General features: G+C 39.7%; 1 protein-coding gene across 2 annotated transcripts in view; it reads right to left on the reverse strand.

The window, feature by feature from the left end:
- Positions 1–26,500, reverse strand: part of FOXP2 (forkhead box P2) — a 709,145-nt gene that overhangs the window by 35,908 nt on the left and 646,737 nt on the right. For both annotated transcript variants that reach the window (XM_079786232.1, XM_079786231.1), the window contains 7 exons: positions 17,179–17,392; positions 15,557–15,661; positions 8,645–8,732; positions 6,916–6,999; positions 2,587–2,788; positions 1,467–1,543; positions 1,225–1,326 (listed from right to left, as the gene is read on the reverse strand). In XM_079786232.1, coding sequence (XP_079642358.1) covers positions 1,225–1,326; positions 1,467–1,543; positions 2,587–2,788; positions 6,916–6,999; positions 8,645–8,732; positions 15,557–15,661; positions 17,179–17,392 — 872 coding nt within the window. The remainder of the gene's footprint in view (positions 1–1,224; positions 1,327–1,466; positions 1,544–2,586; positions 2,789–6,915; positions 7,000–8,644; positions 8,733–15,556; positions 15,662–17,178; positions 17,393–26,500) is intronic.

Consider the following 26,500-nt stretch of genomic DNA (forward strand, 5'->3'; position numbering starts at 1 on the left):
CGAGCTGTGGAGATGAGACCAAGCTAAGATATTAAATCACCTTTCATTTCTTTTAAAATTTCTCTCAGTAAATCAAATGACAGAACATTCACTAAATTCTCTAATGAGTAACAAAAGAAAATGTAAACCTTCGGCATAAATATTACTTACTGAAAAACCTCCAAAACATATATTCCACAGATTGTCACTGAGATTTTCATCCTATAAAATACCTAACCAGTAACTGTGCATAAATAAAACAATTACACTCATTTACAGCACCACATACTGTAGCAACTAATAACATCTAAACATTTTGTAAATTAAAAGCATTCTGAGCCTCACACCCATGTATCTGTAATCACTTGCCAGATTAATTTACATTTTAAATCCAAATTAATTCACTTTAGTGTATCTCACAGTCTAAAATTCTTAGTATGCTGATGAGTGCTTTGCTGCTTCTATTCTTCTCTGCTACAAACATTTTCCCCTTTTGTACCAAATGGCTTGTGGCTAATTGATGTTTCTGACTGCTTTTTGAAATGAAAATAAAACAGTTCACTTAGTCTGTGCTGAGTGCCCTTATCTTTCCAGACATTGCTCTTTTCCAAAAATAGATACACAGAACTAACATTTTTTTTTTTTTTAGCTCCTTGTAGGATCCAGACAATGAAGTTGTTTGGACAGGGATATAGATGAACCCCTTTGTCTAAGTAAATAAACTGCATTTATGTTCTGACAGGATAATATTCACTTTACTTTCTTTTAGTTCCAGCTGAGTAGCCACGGACCTCACTCCATGGCAGCTTCAGTCTGGAGGATGAGGTATGATGTGTACAAAAGGCGCAGACCAAGACAAAACCTACAGCCTCCATTTGTTGCACAAGCCAAACAGACATTTTTCAAACTAATTAGCCAATAATATGCAAGAGAAAAAGTAATATCGTGCGACTAACAAAGGTGTTGATGATTGAGTGCTCACACTGTAATTAGTGTGTCAGGCCCTCGTTTCTCTGCCAAGCCTCAGCTATTAATTGCACCAAATTAGAAAACTATATCAGAGGCAAAATTATTCTTTCACTTGTCATTTTGAGAGAGAGAATTCATTCCATTCAAGAGGCAGGTTAAAAAGAGGGGACGCAGATACTAATCTGCTTATGTCATGTAAATAAATGTTCCTTGTGCTATCTGCAAGGCATGGTGCGAGGCCTCTGAACACTGCCAACTGCCAGGAAAAGGAGTTACCTTCCAAGTTGCTGCATTCCGCCGGAAGTAAGCAAAGGTCCGCGTAAACCAGCTGTAAATTTCATTAAGTGTTAACTGCCTGTCAGATGACTCCATGATAGCCTGAAATGAGACAAGGTACGGGAGTGACAAAAAATAATGGTTTCCTAAGTAGACTCGATGACATGGTCTCATCCAAGCCTCGCTTGAAGCATTGATGACTTTTCAATGAATGGGGCAAAGTTAGTTTTCCTTCCACTCACCTGCCTTATGAGGGTTGCATACGTAAATGGAGGTCTGACATCTGCGTTTTTATAAAATTCGTAGTTTGGGGCGATCTCTATGAAAATAAGAGACGAGGCGTTAATGCTGCTAGCAAGCCGGGTCTAGAGCATTGATGTTTCCTATTTTCCCCTGGCACTGGTGAGGTGAGGCCGTGAGAAAGCCCCTGACGGGTGGAGGCACAAAGCATGACAGTGGAATTGAATTCCATGAAAAAGGCCATTTCCGAGGGAAAGTGCCAGTGCACCGTCCCCCTGTTGTTTGCCTGCATCACCAGCTGGCCCGGGCATTTTCCCAGCAGCCAGGTCCTCTGGAAAGCGGCTGGTCTACGCATGTTCTTATGTGGACTTTACCCCCCCGCACCATAATCTTTCCTTTCCTCATCTAATACTTCTTAAAGAGCCACAGGGTGATCTCTAGGCATCTGTGGACCTCTAACAAAGAGAACACAAACCCCTCAAAGCGCCCATCTTGAAAATAACTCCACTTTCTGTAACAAGGGGGCTCTGAGCTACTAAGAGGTACAATGTGTGGCTGTGATTATCCAGATGCCCAGGGGGCAAGGGTGCAGGGTGAGGGGAGGAGGGAGAGGGTGAGAAAGGGGGAGAAGGTACATTTGTGTCCCATGCAAACTTGACCGTCACCTGCATCTGAGGCTCAGCAGCGGGTAGACCTGAGGAGCTGTGGCGGGGTTTGATTTAGGTAGCACCTGAACTGTCTAGCATTAAGCCGCGGTGCTGCCTACACATTTCCAGTGGCTCTTCTCACACAGCATTCCGTGCAGGTGCTGTATTGATGCAGCCTTCCCTTGGAGATCAAAGGATCTCCTTGAATGGAGGTGATAATACGGGCTATCTGGACAACACATCTCTCCCTGTCTCTAATGGGGAGAGCTTTCTTTCCCGAACAACCACTGAGAACAATCCATCATAATGTGCTTAGGGAATCACCCCTCTCCGCCTTTACCAGGAATAAAACAATTATCACTCCATAAATCATGACTGAGTCTTCATGTGCTCTGGCATGGCTCCTCTACAGTTGCTTCAGCTTCCGTTTTCCTCTCCCAAAGTAAAAGAGCTCTACCGAGCATTGATATCCTACCTGATGACATGGGAATGTTGTATTTGTCTGAATGTCGCCTTCGTATGGCTCCCACATTGGGCACACTGGCGGGGGTGATTACTGAGGGTCCCTGGGTAATCGGGGTGACTGGGGCCGTTGGTGTGGTAGGGGTTTGAGGTAAGCTCTGTGGGGATGTCTCCAACATGTTCTTCGACATGGTGACACTAGACACCAGATTTAGCTGCAAAGGCCCAAGAGAAGGGCAGGAAAAAGGTAGAGACAAGAGAAAAAGACTTAAAAAGGTTTGACAAATGAGAGTGGATTCACTTCTACAGCTGTGTTGCCACTAATAAGCTGCAAAATGAAGCAGCCAATCTCAACTAATTACAGGATGAAATTGTATCATAAGAACTCTAATTAGAGGATGCTGTTAGAGGTTATCTAATAATCTCTGGCAATGTTATTTAGGACTAACTCCTTCTTGTCCTGCCAGACTTCAGGGAAAGTACATTTTCTTAAATAAAAGCCAGTTGCCGATTACCGACTGCCCCTGTTGTTAAACAGGCCTAGCCCCCAGTGAAGCAACAACAACAGCAATAATGAAGGATGCAATGTTTCCAGCCAATCGGATTCAAAATAAGTTGCTATTCTGTTGCTGCCCGGATTTTTTTTTTCCCCCTCCATAGTCCCAAATCTCAGCTGAGAGGCTCCAGTCAGCTGGAAAATTTTACACTGACCTTTAGTCTCCTTGCTAATTTGGTGGAATGGTAATGACATTACTACATATTCAAACAAAATTGTCTTAATTGCAAATTAGCCGGAGGAGGCTGAAAATTTTCAAATTAAATCTGATTGGAGATGGAGAGAGGGAAATGGAATTTCCTCACTAACAATCATTTGTGGCATGTGTTAACAAATATAATGAAATGTCAAGTTTGCCAATTCCTCTGGAAGTATCATTTTCAATTTATGATTACAGTGTCACTTAAGGCTGATGTACCCTGGAAAGTGGGTGTCAGGGTAGAAAAAAGGAAAAAGGTGAGAATGTATGCGAGCTGTTTAACGGTGTGCCCTTCAACACGCCCCTCAGAAAAGCCCTCCTCTTCGTGATCAAAAACCCCATATCATCTCTGTCATATTTACTACACACCTTTGTCATAAATAGCATCCAATTAGCAAAAAATTTTACGTAGGGCAGCACATAAAAAGATTTCTGCCATATAGTCAAATGATATTCATAAGAGGTAATCTACTGACCTTTCATTTTATGCAGTAATCTATGCAACCAAGCAAGAAAACTAGTTGTAATTGTTCTGCTCCTCTATGAAGTCGCTGCTTAGTGGCTAAATAGAGAATATTCAGCTTTTATATGTAATTTAGTAACACCTGCCTTTTCAAATCCCAAATACGCTTCTTAAGATAAACCTTTTTTTAATGGGGAGAAAATGATGTGTACAGCATTGATTGATCTTTCTTTGTGGATTTGTTTTACACATTTAGTCAGTAGAGAGATTTGTTAGGGAAACAAAAATTAACATATGCCAGCTAATTGTTCTTCTTTCTTGGGCAGCAGCCAGAAGAAGCACATTAGCAGTCTAATAATAACGACTGGCACCCTGAAGGCATCCCCAAGTGCATCTGTTCCCAATAAACCACAAACTGTTATTCTGTTCGCACTCTAAGCCAGCAGACTGGGCTGGGAATTCTTTGTTACACACATAAATAAAAGCTGAGATAATGCTACTAAATGCTGCACTTAATACATTTACTACATATTCAAACAAAATCGTCTTCAGTGCAAAAAAGCCACTGGTGTAAGCTTCCTCAGGGTGTACAAAAACACCTCTGGTCTGAGAAATGCAGGAAGGTGCCCAGGCAGCGATGTGTGCGATGCTGCAAACGATGTTTTATTTTTTTTCAAATCAACACCAGAATGCCTAATTAGTCATGATTTAGATCTTATCATCAGCATTGCGTAACTGTACGTTAAAATTAGAAAGAGAAGACAGAAAAACAAAGCTCTCCTCCATACTTAACCAACTCAGTTAAATGGTTACATAGTCACTTTTAGAAATCATAAACCAGAATAAAATGTCATATTCTGAGGCCAGGAAAAAAAAAATGCCAACATTGCAAATCAAGGGGAGATCTATCTTGATGAATACTTGACAGGACACTGAACGTTTTGTGGACATGGTAAAAGTTATGAAAACAGGAGAAATACATCTTTTTCTCTGCAAACTACTCATGTTTACACTGTTATGGTAGCTTATCCCGCCATCCTGCAATAATAAGCATACCATGTTTGGAAGTGTGCAATCACAAACTGATAAAATAGAATTTATTACTAACTAAAAGGAAGCATGTAAAAGCCAGGATCAGCACTTAGCCACATCAGCTCATCAGAATATAGTCAAGGTTGGGTGAAACTCATTATTCAGGACTCGCAGCCTTGATAACTTTGATTTTCATCCATCCATAGCATGGCCAAAAGGTACCATTTAATGAAGTACCATTCAGAGAGTAAATGGGGTCATATAATAGACAGTGCGGTTGCACCTTGTGTTCATGTACTGATAGCTGTTAAGGGTGCAGTGATGAACCAACAGAGCTCATTTCTCTTTGGTAATAAATTCTTGCTATTAATATTTATCAAATGTGTGGGCCGTCTCAACTGAGCCACAGCACATGAGACCATAAATATCTACTATTATATCAATTTTGAAGCTTCTTTTGTACAGTGTGTAAACTTTAGGGTATTTTTAAGGGTGTGTGTATTGACCACTCTTCTTTGAAACCAATTTGAGGCCAGTAGCGCAGTTGCTCACTTCAGATATTGCTAGTTCCAAAGGGAACTTTAAACTGTGGTTTCATTTTAAATCGCTCATCTAAGATTCTATATTAATTGCCCACCATCAAACGCAATTAGCAATTCTTTCATGTGTGGTTTATGTAATGTAATACTTCAATTACATTATTCATTCAGGTTCTGTTGTGGATTATAGGCTGAAAATTCTTTATTAGTGTAGATGTAACCATGCTGCTAGAGTTTTTAAAAATTTACTGATTGAATAATTAATTGGAAAAGAACAAGCTGCAGATTCCTGATGGATTTATGAGACAATTATTCTGTTTTGTGATTATCTACATTATACTATAGAAGCAATGAGGGGGGGGGAACCTTATGGAAAAAATTCATAAATAAAGGGTCAAAAAGATCTTCAAAAGTTTATTTTTTTAATTAAAAACTTAGCCATTATAGAGTTTAAAAAAGTAATATGTCAGATTCAAATGATACATTTCTCCTTTCTTTCTATTAAAATGTGTTTGCAGTACCCTACACTTAAGTGTAGCACAAAGACAAAAACTCTAATACCTTAGCACTGTTTAAGGAAACATGTTCTTTATACAAAAAAGTAAATTTTGAATAATATTAATCAATGAGTGATGTCAGAGATACTAGGAGAAAACTCGTAGAATGTAGTCTGTCTTTTATCTTCCCTCCTACTACAAAACCAAATGATTGTTTTTTCCTGAAGAAATGGAGGGAGAGTCAAAGCTGGTATTCACTAATCATCAGGCTATATAGGAGACTTATTAAAGCATAGCCCCCAAACTTTCATTAAACCGGTTACCCAGCTGATTACTTTAAGTTTCTGAGCAAACATTTGCAGAGTGAGGTAAAGTATATTCTTTTCAACAGTCTGTGTACCTGACAACATTATCAGGTTGTGCTTCAATTTTATATATTTTTTAGGGAAACGACAGTTATTATGTTCTATAATCACCCATTTTCCTTTGCCATAAGCTGTCTAAATTAACAATATGTGTACTATCTAGCAAAACACATTAATATGTGAAATACAACTTAACGGAAATAACCACCAAAGAAATGGAAGAAAATTGACTATGAAAATACTATGACATTTTTGAGAAAATATTTGATTAAAAAAATCTATTTGTATGTATGTTATGATTGATCGAAGTCCTCGTCGGCATACCACATACCTTTCTATTTGTGATTTGTACTGTTCCTGCTTTTCAGGTTGCTCAAAGTGGGTTTCCTGTTAATATCTGTAAACCTATCACAGAAAGATATTCTCTTGCTTCAGCCGCAAGGCAGTGATTTGTGCACTGATAGGTGTACTTTGTTTAGCGTCACCCATGGTGCAGATTGGATAGATTTTGTAAAAGATAGCATTACTTTAAAAGAAACATACAATTTGACAAGCAATTGCATTTTACTTTCATTTTATTGCCATATTTTTCATCACTCTCGTTGTTTTCTAGCTGTCACTAAATTGTTCATTTTCTCACTGTGTTACATCAGCAGAGCTATTTACTGTTTATAAAGCAATATGCACTTACAGGTTTGGGAGATGGTTTGGGTTCTGAGGGTCGCATGTGCAAGTGGGTCATCATCGCTTGAAGACGTTCTCGTTCTTTAGAAAGCTGTTAAGAACGAGTGAGATCAGAAGCATTTTAGAAATGACTGATACAGCCATTTTATCGCGGTGATACATCTTATCATTGAGCTTGTCTCAGAGTAATGATTCCTGCATATAAAAGTCTGTGTCCGTAGGAACTTAGCTGGGAGGAAGCGCAACTTTAGCTAGGAAGGGGGGGAAACTTGGATAGCTTTCCTTATGTTAAAAGGTCAGAGAAAACAAATAACACTTCATCTTTTTGTCAATAAGAGAATTGAGGTCACCGTTGTCTTGACAGTAACAAGTTACTAAAACCATAAATTAGAAGACCCATGGTGTCTCTTTAAAGTCCTGTGGACACTGTTAGCGATGGACTGGAGCCAACAGCTGTGAAGGGGTGAAGGGTTCTCAAAGCGAAGTGCCTGCCAGGGTTGTCCCCGCACTTCATGCATTCCCACTGAGGTCCAGTTAGTGCCCCCTCCAATCTGCCGTCATCAATCTAATTCAACAGAGTGACAGAGACCAGGCAGTGGGAAATGCTGAACTCTGCCACGAAGTCGGCTTCTCTACTTGCACTGGGTCTCATTACACGTGTCGGACCTTACTTTTCCATCAGTCAGACACAGCAGAAAAGCAAAGAAAAGAAAAAAAAAGGACATAATTGGTCACACTGCAGACTGTGTCTTCATCAGCTGAACTTTTATGTTTTACTCCACCTTTTCTAGGTGGCAAACAGGTTTACAGAAAGTTTTTTAAAACGACATCACTAATTATGCCAGTTATGTGTCCTTGATTATGTTGCAAGTCAAAATAAACATTGTTTAACAGCGCTCTGGGGAAAAAGCTACAACATGATGGGTTTAAAACACATCAAGATGTTGTAAAGTGTGAAGAAAAGTTTAAATTGTATGTTTAATTCAATAACACAAAGTATGGGTCTGATTGAGAAAAAAACATCTTTACATTGAAACACTAGAAGAAGCCTTAAAGGGTAGGACAAGACTAGTAAGAATGATACAGTGATATAACCGCTTCTGACCTGTTTTATGAGTTCTATTTATTTTTGGCTAAATGCTGTTTCAATGTTAACTAAACTGTTTTAACTTAAATTAGCAGCACTTGATATAATACATTATTAACTGTGATATTATAAATTATTTGCAGTCATAACTCCAGTACAGACAAGTCTTAAAATTTTTTGCAAGTTCTTTAATTAAAAATACACCAAAGATAGAAAAGGAAAAGGTTTTTCTCAGAGTAATATGCTACAGGCATGATGCTATAAAGATTTTTGCTATACAATACAATCTAATGGGGGGAAAAAATCATGATTAGTTCATGTAAAAACTGTCTCCGCAATAAAATCACATCCAATTGCGGGGTTGGGAGGTGGGGTTTGGTATAACCACAATTGGGAAAAACTGAGATTTGACTCTTTTTGGATCTCCAAATACAGATTATGTAATCTAAAGGTTATATGTCTACATGGTAAGTACATTAAGCGATATCCATCCATCCCGAGTTATCAAGTGTTGCCATCATTATAAACAATCTAAAATTCCATGTACTGCTATTAGGCATTGTGTTAAAAGACTCAGAAAGTGCCCAGTACTCAATGTAACCCACCAGAAACATGAGAGAGGAGGCCATGACGTTAGCATCTGACAAACCTGTATTTCTAACTGTTGGACCACCTGCATTTGCACTCGGCACTGGGCCGTGCTCCGGTCATCTAACGCATGTTCATTGTTAAGGTGCCTAAACAAACACAAGACACAAAACAGAAAGTTAAACAGTGTGTGTCTCAGTAGTACATGCTCCACTTCGAACGCACTACACTGAAGTCATATTTCCCTGCACAGTAGGGGGAAAAGGAACATCTTGAAACTATACCAACAAAAGTTTCTTGAAGTGAGTAATGAAGAACGTATATAGACAGATACATATGCAACATATTGATATAAGAATTGAATTGAAGTTTCTGAGAAAGAACTAATTTATAAACAAGTAGGTTTATTTGTTAGTAGATCTAGGTTCGGCAATTGGAAACCTTTGTTCTAGTCTGCCCCTTCCCTTGAAAAATTAAATCCGTCCGTTTTAATGCATCCTCACTGATCGCAACAACAGACTTGCCTGTCTCTGGTCACAATCGTCATCCGGGTTGAAGGGAAACTGTGGACTCAAAGCGCGAGGTGCCTCAGGTCAAGTCTGAGGTGTGGGGTTCAAGGCAGGAGCGGCACCTGCACTGCCCCTGTCTGCCCCCAGCTCCGCTCCGCTCAGCTCTCCCGTGAACCTAATTGTAACTCCACTAGAATTCACTCACTCTTTCCGGAAAGGAGGCATGAATGTTAAACTGGAGGTTAGCTTATGATGTAAAGTGTCCCTGATTCCTAATTGACGAGATATTTAAAAGTTGTGCTTCAGAGTTTTCACCAACATTTTAATAACAATGAGATCGTGTTCTATCAGTGGACTACCACGGTCATTGTATTCTTAACTTGAATATCGTTGTATTTTTCTTATGGGTGTTTTCACTATGAACTCTCGGGGAACACGCACGTATTTATCCCACAATCTGTCTAAATGAGGAATGTTTTTTAAAAGTGCTGTAGCTATCCACAAAGACTAGAATGTAAATGGAACACGATAAGTAGAATACACAGCTTCATAAGAAAAAATATATGCTGCAGAACATGTTTATTTTTGCATAAAATCACTTTTAGAGAGGTTATTTTTTATACTTGTGTACATCTTAGTGATAATTATCCTATACTTAAAGAACTAAAAAATGTATAAAATGTTTGCATTATATATTTGGGTCTTAGAAACCTATTCAATTTATCTATACAGCTCTTATTAGAATAGAGACTATAGACTACAATAACAGTCAATGAGGTTTTGTCTTGATTGAATTTTTCAGTGGGACACAAAAGAACCTTGTCATTAAAATAGTCCTTTATTCTCCTGTATGAAGGCGAAAGGTTTTTAAAGTGTTGTGATGTTCAGTAATGAGCCTCTATCTAAATTATCATTGGTGACAAACTCACAAAGCACTTTTCGAGGACACATAGTTATGAAATGCCAGAGCTGCCACTTTCTTTCCTGTAATTATAGGCTAGCTTGCAGCCCTTCAATGATCATTTATAGAACAGCCTCCAGTGGATTACTGAGAACTTGAAAAACACATACATACCTCTGCCACATCTCCCTTCTCCTTTCGCTGCTATTGTTTACCAGTGATATGTAAAATAATAGTGCCTATTCATTCTCCCTACTTAATTATGCCAATCAAAGTACAGAAATAGTGTTGGATATAAATACAATGTACTAAGACTAAATAAATAGGCTGAATATTAATATTAAATTATGAATGTATGTATTTGTGACTATTTTGTGCCCAAATTATTCTCTTTTATGCTTTTATAACTATCTCAGGTACTACATATTGCTGTTCAAAAATTCTCTATGATTTATAAATCAAGAATGAGATAATACTGAAAAATGAGAGGATTGGTGGATTTTTCTCAGTCAGTGCCTAATTGCTGTTTCAAAATGCATATGCAAAGGGACATTTCATTAATCATTTAATCATGTCCCTTGCAGGAAGTTGGAACTAATGTTGCAAATACCCTTTTCATATGAATGCTCCATAATACTATCTTATGCATTTGATATATTGCCTATGTCATAAATTATAGCTGCTTCAAAATGACCAAGTGGGGTTGTTATCCCTGAAGATGCTTGTTACAAAACCTTTATTAAGTTTCTTTTTTTACTTATCGGTGGTTCTATTTCACAGCTTCATACTAGCCAACAATAATATGCTTTCTGATGGCAAAGGTCTGTAAATTACACATGCAATCACTAACACCATTTCACAGGCCTGTTCTACTTCTACTGGTCTGCTAACAAGACGATTACACACAAATTACTGAATATCTATGAAATATTTAAATGCATTCTACTCTACTATGCATTAATAAGAGCAAAGCAAGCTCTGGAATTCTGGTTAGCTCCAGTCCCTAATGTCCCCTAATGAGCTTCTTACCGAGACTGCAGTTCAAACACAGAGGTGAAGAAAAAATGCAAAGGGTGCATTCAGAAAGGCAGCACTGAACAAACATTGTGTGAGCCAGCTCTAATTTATAGGTCACTTTATAGGTATATTGATTTTTGTTTTCAAAATGGAATAAACGATGTGGTCTACTGACGTTCTTTCAAAACTGCATTGAATCTGTGTGCCAGGTAGGTAGTGGGGACTGAAAAAAAAAAGTCAAATTCTTTCTAAAAACAGTGAAGCAAGCACTTCGGAAAGATGAAAAGTAGAAAAGGGTCCGTCCAACATAGTTAATGCACAATTCTCTTTAACGAAGCTTTTAAGGTTATGAACGCATGTGGTAACTTCGATTATATGCACAGCAGATTAGCAATTCAATTTTAAACTCTAGCTTTTTCAAATTCATTTAAAGTTATAGTATTTTATAAGCTAAAAAGAGATCGGATTTAATCCAACTATGTTAGACTTTTTTTTTTTTTTTTTGTACAAAATGTTTCACTTGCAAATCACTGTGTTTGATTTATTTTGCATCAAGCTTTTTATGTTTAAACACTGACAGGGGTTTAAATACAAAATGTTAGCTGTCACTATTCATTTAGCTGATTATGTGAGATGCCTTAGTTTTGAGAGATGGGGGCACTGTCACCAAAAGAAACAACATTCTGACAAGTTCAAAGAATGCTTTCTTGAGGTCATAATTTTGTAGCCATGCTGCCTAGTCAAAGACAAAGACATAGACAATACACACTAAGCAGAAGCACAATTTCTAGTCAGCTACCAGAAAAGGAGACAACATATTTCCCATTAAATAAACTATTTCCACTACCTCTTCTATTGTTCTTTGCACCGTGTCAAGACTTAAAAATGTAGTCTTTGTAAATAAACCTGATTCATTTATTATCAACTGATTACTCTTTAACAGATTGATATATTTATGGCACTAACCAGTCTGCCCTTCTTCAAAGGGAGTATATCCATCTTTGTATCTCAGACCATGTTTTGTTTGCTGGCATCTACGCATGCAAGTTCAGGAGCACTTGTCTGCTAACTGGAATGTGATATTGCAAACCTTTTGGATTAAGATCTAAAAGTCAATCCATCTACTTTCCAACTGACTTAGGTCCAGTGGAATGATAAATCTGCAGCCTAACTACACAGGTTTTGTCAGTTGTTGTCACACTTTGACATTGATAAGACAGTAATGAACTAATATTAAATGGTTTTAGTAATCTAGTAAAGTCTTCAACTATTGGTCAGAAAAATGATAAGCTTCTGTCAACACTACTTTACAGAAAAATTCAAAATTTTTCCTAAATACCTTTTTAGCCTGAATTTTCTTCATCTTTTATTTTCTGCTTTTATTTGGCTATTACAAATAAAAGTTTATAATTTAATCAAGGTTTTTTATGCAATAGAAAGTAATGTTTCAATTGAATACTTAATATTGAATATTAAAATCATGTATGTACATATATAACATGCATGTACACATATATGTACATAATCAGATATGTACATATATACATGTACATACATATCTATATATGCAACTCTCTTCTGGAGGCTTTTCATTTGATGCTGGGCAAAAACAGTGAGAGATTCTACCAACTTGGGAAAGTAATGCAAGAAAGGGAATTTGGGATTCACTATAATGTCTTTTATTATTTGTTATTTAACATATGTAGGCTAAGTAGTAATAATGGATAGCATACTTGATTTCAAACCAATGAATAAGTTGTCTGATACCAAAGTAAAGTTCAAGCTATATAGTTTATTTCTAGTGCATTTTAGAAATAAAAATGCCCCATTATTTTCTAAAAAAAAAATCTTTTATAAAAACACTGGCTATAAAATTTCCAGAGAATGGATAAACAAGAAAACAGAGAGCTGAAAACCTTTCATTGCTTTTTGACTTGTCTGACTTTTTTTGTGCCAGGACCCAATTCTCTCCATGATTACAAAAGAAAAGCAAAATCTTCGTTTTGAGAAAATCTTTATTAGTGGTGATGCCTCTTCACTTCATTTCCCACAAAGTCACTAAATAAAGTAAAATTAATTTAATAAAATTATTATTTTATTTCTCTTAAAATTTCACACACATTTTAAGAGAAAGACAATATCAGTATGGAAATATGTCTTATTAATATTTCATTTCAGTACAGTACACTGGCATTAGCTCTATTAACAGAAATTATCACAGATCTGTGGTTTAGGGAATTTAAAGCATATAATAAAAAAATGAACTAACAGAAAGGCCTTAAAATCTGCTGTCATTTGTTCTGTCATCCCTATAAATTTAATGGGTCGGAAAAATGGTCAGTCTTTGGAACCAAAGTTGATATTTAATTGAAAGAAAATGCTTTCCTACTTGTAATTCTTCAGTCTAAAAAATACTAGCATGACTATAAAAAAGAAACATGAAGGATAAAATGAGGGTTCCTATTCATCTTCGTGTTAGTAATAAAATATATATAAGTATTTAAGATAAATAAAAATTCTCCTTTCCATGTGCTATAAAGAAAATCATCCTGAAGAAAATATATGGTATTTTCTTAAAGATTTATTTTTATTTTTGTCAGAAAGAATAACTTGAAGCATGCAGAAACTGGTTTGGCTCAGTGGATAGAGCGTCAGCCTGCGGACTGAAGGGTCCCAGGTTCGATTCCGGTCAGGGGCATGTACCTTGGTTGCGGGCACATCCCCAGTAGGGGTTGTGCAAGAGGCAGCTGATCGATGTCTCTCTATCATCGATGTTTCTAACTCTCTATCCCTCTCTCTTCCTCTCTGTAAAAAAAATCAATAAAATATATTAAAAAAAAAAAAGAATAACTTGAAGCAATAAAATGTATGGTGACTGGGCTGATTCGATGGTTTAAATTATCATACTGAAGAAATAGCATTAGTCCTGTAACTAATCTTAGTGATAATAAATAATATTGATGAGGACTAATATGCCCAAATGAAGAAATTAGTTCTTAAAAAAAATTAATATACCTATATTCTGTCTTTGTTTTAGCACATGTTATTTTTCCAAGACAGGAATACTTTAGCAAAGTGACCTAACATTTTAAACGCTCTCTGCTTAGATTAGAACACTCAAATAAGTTTCATACCCAACTAAATGACAGCTCACAACTATTTTGATACAGTAGGAGTGCAAATATTCATTTCAGGATGTTTAAAAAAGTCATAGCAATATAGGAAGCATATTTCCTTTGAAGTGGTCAGTAATAAAAACTGTTTTAAAAAAATCCTTGTAGAAGTACTAAAGTTATTATGACATCAAGTATGTGTGCCTTGTTGTTAAGGTGCCTTTGCTCTATACCCTGTCGTCTACCATTTGTAAACACATCTTTCTGATGTCTCTGCCAACATCCTGGCAAAATAGCAGTGCAATTTCAAATGAGCTAATTAACTTAATTGTTGATGAAGCATGAAACAGTTCATTCACCCTGTGAGCCGCTCCATGACAACATAAGAGTCTCAGCCTGTGAAGTTACTCATCTCCATAAATCTATCTGTAGCTCTGTTTAGAACTCTCATACACTGGAATTGTGCATGGAAAATGGTCATGAAAAAATGCATATTCTCATTTGAAAAAGAACCTTTTAAAAAATAAATAATAAATTGGCACTGTATGAAAATATTAAAGATACTTCAAGTTTTAATGTTAAGCTAGAGAAGCCATACAACCATCATACATACATACAACCATGTATGTTTCTTTATGATGCTGGGGGCAACAAGTGTCAATGTGGAGAAAACATAAATATCTTAAAATTTTAGCTCCTTTTAACTTTGTTTTTTTTTTTATTTTTATATACATCTGTTAAATATACATCTTAAATATCATTATTTAAAGTAAGAAATATAAAGTTTACAATTAAAAAATAAACCTATAAAGTATATATGTTTAAAATACACATATATAATATGACTCCTCATATAGTTTTACTTGAAATTTTTATTAAAACCTGAAATTTTAGTGAACCCTGCAAGCATATGTCCCAATTATTAATGATGCTGTTATAGTAGGCTCATATTTTTCATTCATTCAAAAACCTCTATTGGCCCTAGCTGGTTTTGCTCAGTGGATAGAGTGTTGACCTTCGGACTGAAGGGTCCTGGGTTCGATTCCAGTCAAGGCCACATACCTTGGTTGCAGGCTCCTCCCCAACCCAGGCCCTGGTTCGGCTGTGTGCAGGAGGCAACCAAGCGATGTGTTTCTCTCACATTGATATTCCTCTCTGTCTTTCCCTCTCTCTAAAAATCAATGGAAAAGTATCCTTGGGTGAGGATTAAAAAGAACAAAAAGCAAAACAAACAAACAAAACTCTATTGAATTATTTATAAATTTTCTCATGAAAAGAAAAGATGAACAGTTAAACTTCTTCATCTGACTTTGCTAATCCACTTGTTGAAATAAAGAAAACTTAGTATCCCTCATGATGGACCTTGTGCTTAAAACAATGTGCCTATAACTCCCATTAACCCACTTTTGCCCCTAAAAAAGTTAAAAACATACTTTAAAAACTGTCCAAAATCTTCACAAATGCTTTCACAGCCGGGCCATTTGCAAACTCCGTGGCCATAGAGCGTGTGAGAGGCTCCAGTCTCCTCGTGTGACGAGCTGTAGCAAAGGAACATGCATCAGATTCATCTCAAAAAGCCATAATCGGTGCAGACTGCTAGAGCCTGTCAGGTTACACCCAGTGACAAACAGGTCAAAACAGGTCAATTCAGCTCAGAGCACTGAGGAAAATTTAATCGTTCTACTGAATAGTTCAACTGCCAAGGCTAGATGATGTTCCAATTAGATGGGAAATAGAACCAAAGACAACTGTTAATAAAGGATGAAAAACCAAGAGGACTGCATAATATCATATGCTAATCCTGCCATATGACCTTAATGTAACATTTACCACTAAAGAAGTATATATATTTATTCATATGTGGTCAAGTGGGGAAAAAAAACCACCTGTATTTTTTTAAGAGAATAATAAGATTTTCGAAATGCTCTTTTTAAAGAAGAGCATTAGGAGATTTAAATTGTTCAATATATATATGTGAACCATATATATGTCTACTAGTAACAGTTGATTTAAAAAATGCTACTTTGATACGTATTATATCAGATAGAGAGATCCTAGAGAAATCAACCAACTTCTGGAATATACAATCAACAAATTAATCTCAATTAAAATAAGTGTGAAAGCATTCTGAGGAATACCATTTTATATTAATGCAAGTTAATAAGAAAAATGTTTCATGATACTCAAAAACATTGCCAAATGATAACATTCTATTTTAAACTTACTGTAATTAAATGTGTCTTTGAAAAAAAAATTTTATGAAAAAAGTATCTGTTGCAGCTAGGCAGATATTTGTATTATATTAAACAACACTATCATTCCACTACACTTAAATTTGAAAGCTATACATCATATACGCCTCAGCCACTTTAAGAAATCTTCCACTTATATTTCACCTTTTAAAAAGCTAGTTTTTATGTTGAGAAATATTTTAGCTTACATGTTTCATATAAATTACTTTAAAGGCCTTGAATAGGTATCCATATCCCTGAATAAATGGAACTAAATGGACAAAAGTGCATGGGAGCTCCTCTTACAAAGGCAGTTTTTATACAACTAAAGTAAAACAGTAACTTTAAAAATTATCTAACATAAGGTACTCAATGTTGGTAACTTAAATAAAATAATTTTTAACATGAATTTTGAGTCAAATTTATTCAGAAAGTTATCAGCATAAGTTTATTTTTACATATTTATAAATCCCAACCAGTGTGAAACTGGTTAAGTTACAAAATGGTAAAATGTTCTGATGGAATTCAGGTTAATAACAACATCTTAGTAATAAAAATATATCAACACGATAATTCCACATGCACTTATTAAAAATAACTTTTTCCAGATAAATTACCACTGTTGCCATAAAACTGCTAGTATTTAAACTGCTTTTTGAAATAAAAAAAATACTATGTAAGATAAATAATCTAAAGGTTTCCATTTAATGTGCTGTTTTATACATTTTCCCTTTGTTAGCACAAATCATAATTTTTAGTTTTAATCGACAGTGAAAGGAAAATTTGGTGAAAGATAAATATAAGATACATCTCGTGAGATTTACCTGTCCCGCCTTGTGTTTAGAACTGAAGCCTGTCCATTCACTATGGAATGATGGGTTATTGGTGGTGAGGCTTTGGAAGTGGTGGGGGAGGTAGTCAAGGAGGAGTTGTTAGTGGTGAGGTCTAGCCCTCCGTGTTTGATGCCATTGTCTTCCATGCTGTGAACTCCAGTCACTTCTTTCCATAACTGCTGAATCTCAGCAGGACTCAAGCCAGCTATAAAATGGAAAAAAGAGCCACAAGATAAAGTTCACCTAATGAGATTAGTGTTATTTTTGGATTGATGTTAATAATAAAAGTAATGTTACAGCATAATTAACATACAAAAATAAATGACTTTACACCATCATCACCACAGCTTTTCTCTTAAATAATCAGTTACTAGCATTGGCTAAAGACTACCAATTTGGGAATAGTACTGAGAATAACAGTGTTCAGAAAAATATTAAAGATCTATAGAAAAAATCCAGCAAATTCTATTTGAAGATTATACAATTTCTACCAGATTTTACTTATTGCTAGCTAATATTAAGTTTTTATTAGTAAGGAAGTAAAAGAGAAATAGATTTGTAAATAAGATATATCAAAAGAAATGAATGAAAAGAAAAATGATGTTATGAAGGTTAACAAAAGTGTCAGAGCAAAACAGTAAACACTAAATTCAAAATTCTATCTAATAAAAGAGTAATATGTAAATTGACCATACCTCTGCTACACCAACAAGCCACGCCCACAAGCCACACCCACCAGTCAATCAGGAGCAAATATGCAAATAAACCCAACCAAGATGGCTGAGGCCAAGGAGAGCAGGAGGGAGGCTTGGGTTTCTCTGGCGATGGAGGAAGCCAAGCTTTCTGCCTGCCCTTGCCAGCCCAGGCCTCTCTTAAGGCTACAAAGTTTCAATGATAGAAGGTAAATAATTTCCAACAGAAATGGCTGCGGCCACTGAGCGAGCAGAAGGCTTGGCTCCACTCCAGGCTACAAAGTTTCAATTACAGAAGATAAATAAACCCCAGATACCAGGGCCTCCGCTTGGGTCGCTGGGGGGCATGGCCAGCCTGCAAACCACCACAGGCCCATCGCCCAGGCCACCCCATGCCCCAAGGGAACCCCCACCCTGATCTGGGACACCCTTCAGGGCAAACCAGCTGGCCCTCACCCATGCACCAGGCCTCTATCCTATCTAATAAAAGAGTGATATGCAGATTGACCATCACTCCAACACACAAGATGGCTGCCCCCTTGTGGTCAAAGATCCCGTTCCCATGTGGACACAAGATGACCGCCACAAGATGGACAGCAGGGGAAGGCAGTTGGGAAGGACCAGGCCTGCAAGGGAGGGAAGTTGGGGGTGACCAGGCCTGCAGGGAAGGGCAGCTGAGTGGGACCCAGGCCTTCAGGGGAGGGCAATTGGGAGGGACCAGGCCTGCAGGGGATGGCAGTTAGGGGTGACCAGGCCGGCAGAGGAGAAAAGTTGGGGGCAAACAGGCTGGCAGGGGAGCAGTTCGACATCAATCAGGCTGGCATGGGAGTGGTTAGGGGGTGATCAGGCTGGCAGGCAGAAGTGATTTAGGGGCAATCAGGAAGTCAGGCAGGTGAGCAGTTGGGAGCCAGCAGTCCTGGATTGTGAGAGGGATGTCCGACTGCCCGTTTAGGCCCGATCCCACTGGGACACCCCTCCCCCCTCCGTGCACGAATTTCGTGCACCGGGCCTCTAGTGAAAATATAAGACCTAGGCACAATCCTTGCACTCTTATCTATAATTTTCAAACAAGTAATTGAAACACTATTGTTTACAATATTAAACTTATAAAATAATACTTATATGTTCCAAGTACTGTGCTTTCACCTAGTCTTTATAAACCTTACTAGAGGCCCGGTGCACAGATCCGTGCATCAGTGGGGTCCCTCGCCCTGGCCTGTGGGGATCGGTGGACCTTCATGCCACTGAAAACCAGCCTTACCCACCAGCTTGTGGGGCTCCAGCCCTCTGTCCATGTCAGTCCTGCACAGCACGAAGTAGTGCAGGAAGCAGGAGGCGGCCGGGGAGGAGCCTGAGCCGGGGCTGGGTGCCGCAAAGCTCCCGCTCATCCCAGCCCCGCTGCCCCTGCCACCACTGCTCAGGTGCACAGGGGGAGTGTCTGCCAGAGAGGCTCCTGCCACCTCAGCTGCACTCGCCAGCTGTGAGCCCGGCATCTGGTGCCCATTTGTCAACTGAGCAGTGCTCCCACTGTGGGAGCGCACTGACCACCAGGGGGCAGCTCCTGCATTGAGCATCTTGCCCCCAGGTGGTCAGAGCGTGTCATGGCTACTGGCCGGTCGTCTGGTCATCTGGTCACTTAAGTTTTATATATAGAGATGCTCTTTAATCCTCACTACAATCCAATACAGTTGATATTTTTTCAAACATTTCTTCATTAAATTTATTGGAGTGACTTTGGTTATCAAAATTATATAGGTTTCAAGTGTATAGTTCTATGATACATCATGTGTATTTTTCATTGTGTGTTTACCATCCAAGGTCAAATCTCCTTCCGTCACCATATATTTGACTTCCTTTACCCTGATATTTTTTATTTTAACCAATTATGGATAAGGAAACAAAGTAGAAGCAAGGTTCAAAAATATATACAAAGCCACAAATCTTATATGCAGTATAAGGTAGCCTGACTTGAATGTCTTTGCTCTTAAAATATTATATTAAATATATGAAAATTTCTGGGAAAAGGTAGTTGTCATTATACTTGCTATTGTTTTTTGAGTATCAACTGTATTCTAGTGCTTTACATTCATAATCACAATTATCCTCATTGAAAGTTAGAAATCATTACATTTTACAGATGAGGAGGTAGAGGCTGGTATCAATGAAATACATTGCCTAAATCACTAAGTGGACAGAATTTAAACCTAATGGCCTGTGACTCCTAATTCTTTGTTCTTTTTTACTATGTTTATCTACAATGTCTAATAGAAAAATGGAAGTGCTAATCAAACCATTTCCCCACTCCCACAACCCAAAAAGCGTGTACATCGGATGATACAGTGATGCTGAGTGACCAAGAGGTACGTGGGCATGAGTGGGATGGAAAAGGTAGGGAGAATGGAGAAAGATAACAGAATAGGATGGAGAGGAGAGTTAGGCCTCTCACCCCTCCCCCTGCAGGTGGAAGAACCATCGATCTGGACATAGTGGTAAGTAGACCAAAGTAACAGAAGAATTCTCACTGCTCCAGCCATAACTTCTGGTTAAATTACTCATACAGGGGAAATCTTATATTGTTTTACTGAAAGTTATTATTTTGATGATTCTGGATCCTCATGATTGAAAGAGTAAAGGAAAAATAGGATAATTCAGATTTCCAAAGTTGTTAAAAAATACCAGTTTTTTTTCTATAAAAAAGAATTCCTATATAATAAAGAGGTAATATGCAAATTGACCATCACTCCAACATACAAGATGGCTGCCCCCATGTGGACACAAGATGGCTGCCACAAGATGGCCAGCAGGGGAGGACAGTTGGCGGGGACCCAGGCCTGCAGGGGAGGGCAGTTGGGGGATACCAGGCCTGCAGGGGAGGGCAGTTAGGGGTGATTAGGCTAGCAGAGGAGGGAAGTTGGGGGGGACCAGGCCTGCAGGTGAGGGCAGTTAGGGGTCATTGGGCCAGCAGAGGAGGGCAGTTGTGGGGGACCCAGGCCTGCAGGGAAGGGCAGTTGGGGGGGACCAGGCCTGCAGGGGAAGGCAGTTAGGGGTGACTGGGCTGGCAGGGGAGAGCAGTTGGGAGGAACAAGGCCTACAGGGGAGGGCAGTGGGGGCAACCAGACCTGCAGGGGAGGGTAGTTGGGGGTGACCAGGCCTTCAGGGGAGGGCAGTTGGGGGTGACCAGGCCTGCAGGGGGGGGTGGTTGGGGGGGACCAGGCCTGCAGGGAGGACAGTTAGGGGTGACCAGGCTGGCATGGGAGTGGTTATGGGGTGATCAGGCTGGCAGGCAGAAGCAGTTAGGGGCAATCAGGCAGGCAGGCAGGTGAGCGGTTGGGAACCAGTAGTCCTGGATTGTGAGAGGGATGTCCGACTACCCAATGGGATCGGGCCTAAACAGGCAGCTGGACATCCCTTGAGGAGTCCCAGATTGGAGAGGGTGCAGGCAGGCCTGAGGGACACACCCCCTTCCCCCATGCACGAATTTCATGCACCGGGCCTCTAGTGGCTTAATAAAGTTAGGTGTTTCTATTACATAAAAAATAATTTATATATAATGATCATTAATTATAGTTTTAATTCTAGCTTCAACCATGGATTATAAAACTTTTTTGATTGTAACTTTTTGATTACCTGCCTCTATGTTAGGTGTCCTAAAGGCCAAACTCCATTAGCAAATCCTTTTGTGTGGTAGCATCTACATCACTTTAGCATCAAAACTCCCACTATCTCACTTGCCACCTCTCTGCTTCACCATCAACTCTTGCCTGGACCACTGCTGTAGCTTCCTGTCTTCCTGCTTTTAACTTGCCTTCATATAATTTATTCTTCATATATCAGCCAAAATTTATCTCTTTAAATGTAAATTGGGCCATAGCACTTCCCAGGCGAACTCTTCAATGACTTTCCAGAATGCTTAGGAAAACAACACCTGACTATGGCTTATGAGGTGCTGGCATTTATCACCTGGCTCTTGCCTACCTCTCTGACCTCATCTCTTTCTCTACATTTCATGCTGCTATACTTCTGCTGCTACTCAAAGGTATCACTTGCCACCTTACCAGCTATTGCTCTGGCTGTCCCCACATAATGGGCCACTCTGGTTGCAGATGTTCCATGGCATCACCTCCTCTCAGAGGTCATTGACCACACACTCAACCACTGCCGCTCTCTACCCTATTTTCTATCATTCTCAATGACCTTACCCTACCTATTTTTTTTAAGGTTTATTAGTCTCTGAAACTATATTACTTTTATAAACTTACTAGTGACCCAGTGCACGGATTTGTACACTTTGAAAGAAAATTAATTAGAAGGTGGCCAGCAGGGTGGACTGGGTGAGACTGGCCAGACACGTCCTGGAGCCAACCTCCCATAGTCCCTCCCTGGCATCTGTGGAGTGAGCGGGGTCCCTTCGGCAGGTGGGGTCCCTCAGCCTGACCTGCAGGGATTGGGCTGAAACCAGCTCTCCAACATCCCCTGAGGGGTCTGAGAGTGTGAGAGGGACTCTGCGAAGTTGTTGTCTTATAGGGTGTGGAATGCAAACACAAGTTTGCAATAAACCAGATTCGGCCTGACAGTGCCCCAGCAACAACATAAGGTGGAATTGTGTGGCCCCGTGAGGAATTGGGCTCCCTCCTCTCTGGTTTCAGGGTGCGTTACATGAGAACTGCTGCTGTCAAGTCACTGCAGCTCGGCAGCTCCTGAATTGAGTGTCTGCACCCTGGTGGTCAGTGCGCATCATAGTGACCGATCAGATGGTCGGACACTTAGCATATTAGCCTTTTATATATAGAGAGATCATCATTCTCCGTCCTTTACAATTTAAGCTGTATAAGAATAGGAATTTCTTATTTTACTAGTATATCCCCAGTGCCTAGAACAGTGCCTGGCATGTGTCCAATAATCAGTTGTTGATATCACCGATTTTAACAAATTCATACAGTTCTTGAAGACATCTTGGTTTCCACATGGAGGTTCTGTGGCTCTTAAAGGGCATACTATTTATGAGCATTGCTCCTCTCTAAGGCCAATGTCTAGAGAATATAAATGATACTAGCTGATTCTAACAAATTAAGTGGCTAATGAAATTTCATATCTTGGCTAAAGAACTCAGATATTTTTAGGAACTATCTTAGTGAATGATATTATTAATAATTTTGTTTTTAGATTTTATTAATAATTTAGTTAACCTAAGTATCCACTTACTTTTAAAAGCAGATTTCCATTATACTAGTCATTTGTATTGAAAATCAATGGGATGAGCATGATATCACAATGATATGGCAACAAATACCAAGCACATCAACATTTGATGAATAAATAACCATTCAGTATCCAAATAATGATTCTTAATTAAAAGAAGGAGGAGATTGTTTTTAAACATTATAGATCAGAAGCAGAGAATAGATCATAACAAAAAGAGATTCCTGTTAGCAGGAGTGGTTCCCAAAAGTATCTGCATATTAGAATCACTTGGGGATATTTCAAAACTTCCCAATTAAATCACAATTTCTAGTGGTAAGACCAAGAATCAATAGTTTTGAAGCTGCATAGATGATTCCAAAGTTCAAGTGATTTGAGAGGGGGATTTTTAAAAGTAAACTATCACATTGTTCGTGAGACAAAGTTGTCACATCTACAATTTGCTTGGCTCTTTCCTATGACTACAGACTATGAAAATGGAACCACTATTCAATTTTGTACAATTTTGAAAGTTTGTGAGCTTTAAAGTTTTGATGATTTACAAGAAATAATTTAAGCTATTTTTCTATAAGTAATGCACAAGCTCAGCGTTCCCCACACAGTGTTCTCTGGAACAGTGCTCTTCGAAGCACTGTCAGTCTGAGAGGTCTAGGTCTGTGGTCTCTGTGTTTTAGACACTCAGGAGTGTCCTGATTCACGTTAGCATGCCAAACAGTTCTGAGATGTCTAGGAACAAAGAACACTTGAGTCCCTTTTTTAAACTCAGTGTTTTACAAACATATTTAAGGAAAATAAAAAATCCATGGAGCTCATTTATTCTAATATTAAATACCAGGAATAAGCTTAGGGTTCATTAAGTGATCTCCATCCCAGGCCCCTTCCTTAGATTGCGGGCTGCCTTTTTATAACCTTAGCAAATATCTTAAAGCTTACAAGTTCAAAACGAAGCTTCTGTTTATACAGCCCCTCTGACTTCAACTAGGTTTTTTGTCTATTTTACAGATGCTTTTCTAAGTGCTTCATACATGGTAATTAATCTAATACCCCCAAGCACTATGGTTTTTGTTGTTATTACTATTATTAATTACTAGAGGCCCAGTGCATGAATTCACGTATGGGTGGGGTCTGGCCCACCCTGATCGCAGGTGATCTGGCCAGGCCAGCTGCGGGGAGGGGATGTGGGAGGTTGGCCGTCCAGGGCCTCAGGTGGTTGGCTGGTACACCCCGCACCCTGGTCAAATTCCTGGTCTAACTCCCAGTCAGGAGGACAATTTGCATATTGGCCTTTTATTATATAAGATTATTATAATAAAGATGAGGACACTGAGACACAGAAAAGCTAAGCTAATACATGCAGAGTTCCCTCACAGTTTTAGGACATTATTCAAATACTAGACGCCTGGTGCACAAAATTCATGCATGTGGGGGTGTGTCCCTCAGCCCAGCCTGCACCCTCTCCAATCTGGGACCCCTCGAGGGATGTCCGACTGCCCGTTTAGGCCCAATCCCATCGGGCAGTCAGACATCCCTCTCACAATCCAGGACTGCTGGCTCCAAACCACTTGTCTGCCTGCCTGCCTGATTGCCCCTAACTGCTTCTGCCTGCTAGCCTGATCACACCCTAACCACTCCCCTGCCTGATTGCCCCTAACTGCCCTCCCCTGCAAGCCTGGTTGCCTCTAACTGCCCTCCCCTGCCAGCCTGGTTGCCCCTGACTGCCCTCCCCTGCCAGCCTGGTTACCCCTAACTGCCCTCTCCTGCTGGCCAGGTTGACCCCAACTGCCTTCCCTTGCAGGCCTGATCCCCCATAACTGCCCTCCCCTGCTGGCCTGGTCACCCCTAACTGCCCTTCCCTGCCAGCCTGGTCACCCCTAATTGCCCTCCCCTTCTGGCCTGGTTTCCCCCAACTGCCCTCCCCTGCAGGCCTGGTCTCCCCCCAACTGCCCTCCCCTGCAGGCCTGGTCCCCCCCAACTGCTCTTCCCTGTAGGCCTGGTCCCCCCCAACTGCCCTTCCCTGCAGGCCTGGTCCCCCCCAACTGCCCTTCCCTGCAGGCCTGGTAGCCCCCAACTGCCCTCCCTTGCAGGCCTAGTCCCCCCAAACTGCCCTCCCCTGTAGGCCTGGTCACCCCTAACTACCCTCTCCTGCAGGCCTGATTACCCCCAACTGCCCTTCCTTGCAGGCCTGGTCTCTCCCAACTGCTCTCCCCTGCCATCTTGTGGCGGCCATCTTGTGTCCACATGGGGGCAGCCATCTTTGACCACATGGGGGCGGCTATCTTGTGTGTTGGAGTGACAATCAATTTGTATATTACTCTTTTATTAGATAGAATCCCCTTCCCAGGACTTCTTCACTGGCCGCCCTGTCTATAGGTTCAAGTCCTCCCATTTCCTACTGCTGCTTTATTTTTTCCTATCCTTAAATGTCTTTCTACTCAGCACTTTCCACTATCTATTTCAATTAATTTATTTATTGCCTTTCTTCTACACTGAAATGTAAGTTTTACGTTGGCAGATATTTTTATCTGTTTTCTTCACTGAATGTCTGCAGTGAGTGCAACTTCAATGAATATTACTGAGAGTTGTACACTCGACCAGAACACTAGTGTACTGGGAAGCATAATTTAAGAATCACTGGATTAGACCATCATAAAATAATAAACTTAAAATTTTAAGTGAAGATTATTCAAGTTTCCTTAATAACTTATTTCAGGGATGTATACATCCTAGTGGTAAAAAGTTGTATAATTATGTAATTTAAAAATTTCATGACCACATGAAATTCAGAAACCCTATTCTACTTTTTTATGATGACTTGGGCTTGTTCTTGTTCACTGCCAGTACTACAAATAAGCATTAAAAAGTTTGTTTTTCCAGGAGTTGAATTAATCAAGAAATAAATTTCTAACTAAACTGCATATAAAGCAATCCTATGTAATAAAAGCCTAATATGCAAATTGTCCCCTCGATCGGGAGTTCAACTGCTTGCTATGATATGCACTGACCACCAGTGGGCGGTGTGGAACATGGTGGGCATTGGCAATGTGCTGCAACCTCTCACCGGCTACCTGGGGCCGGGGATGACAGGGATGGCGGTGCGGTGAGAATGCGGGGTATCCACTGAGCTCACTCTTACTCCCCCTGCTACCCTCCCCCAGGATGCCAAGGCTCATGCAACAGGGAAGCCCCTATGCTCAGGGGCCGAGTGCCAGCGAGGAGCCCACCCCGCACCCGCGTGGCATCTTCCTGGTGAGCTGGGCCCCACCACAGAGACCTCAGGGGCCGTTCGGGCTCCCCATGGGATCACACAGGAGCTGGTCATGCTCACTGCATCTCCACTTGGGGACTCTGGCACCCTGACTCAGGCAGAGGGGGGCAGGTGGGTACCTGAGGGCCAGGTGCTGCCCAGGGCCCAGAGGTCAGCT

This window comes from Cnephaeus nilssonii, assembly GCF_951640355.1.
Source record: "Cnephaeus nilssonii genome assembly, chromosome: 12".
Lineage (NCBI taxonomy): Eukaryota > Metazoa > Chordata > Mammalia > Chiroptera > Vespertilionidae > Cnephaeus > Cnephaeus nilssonii.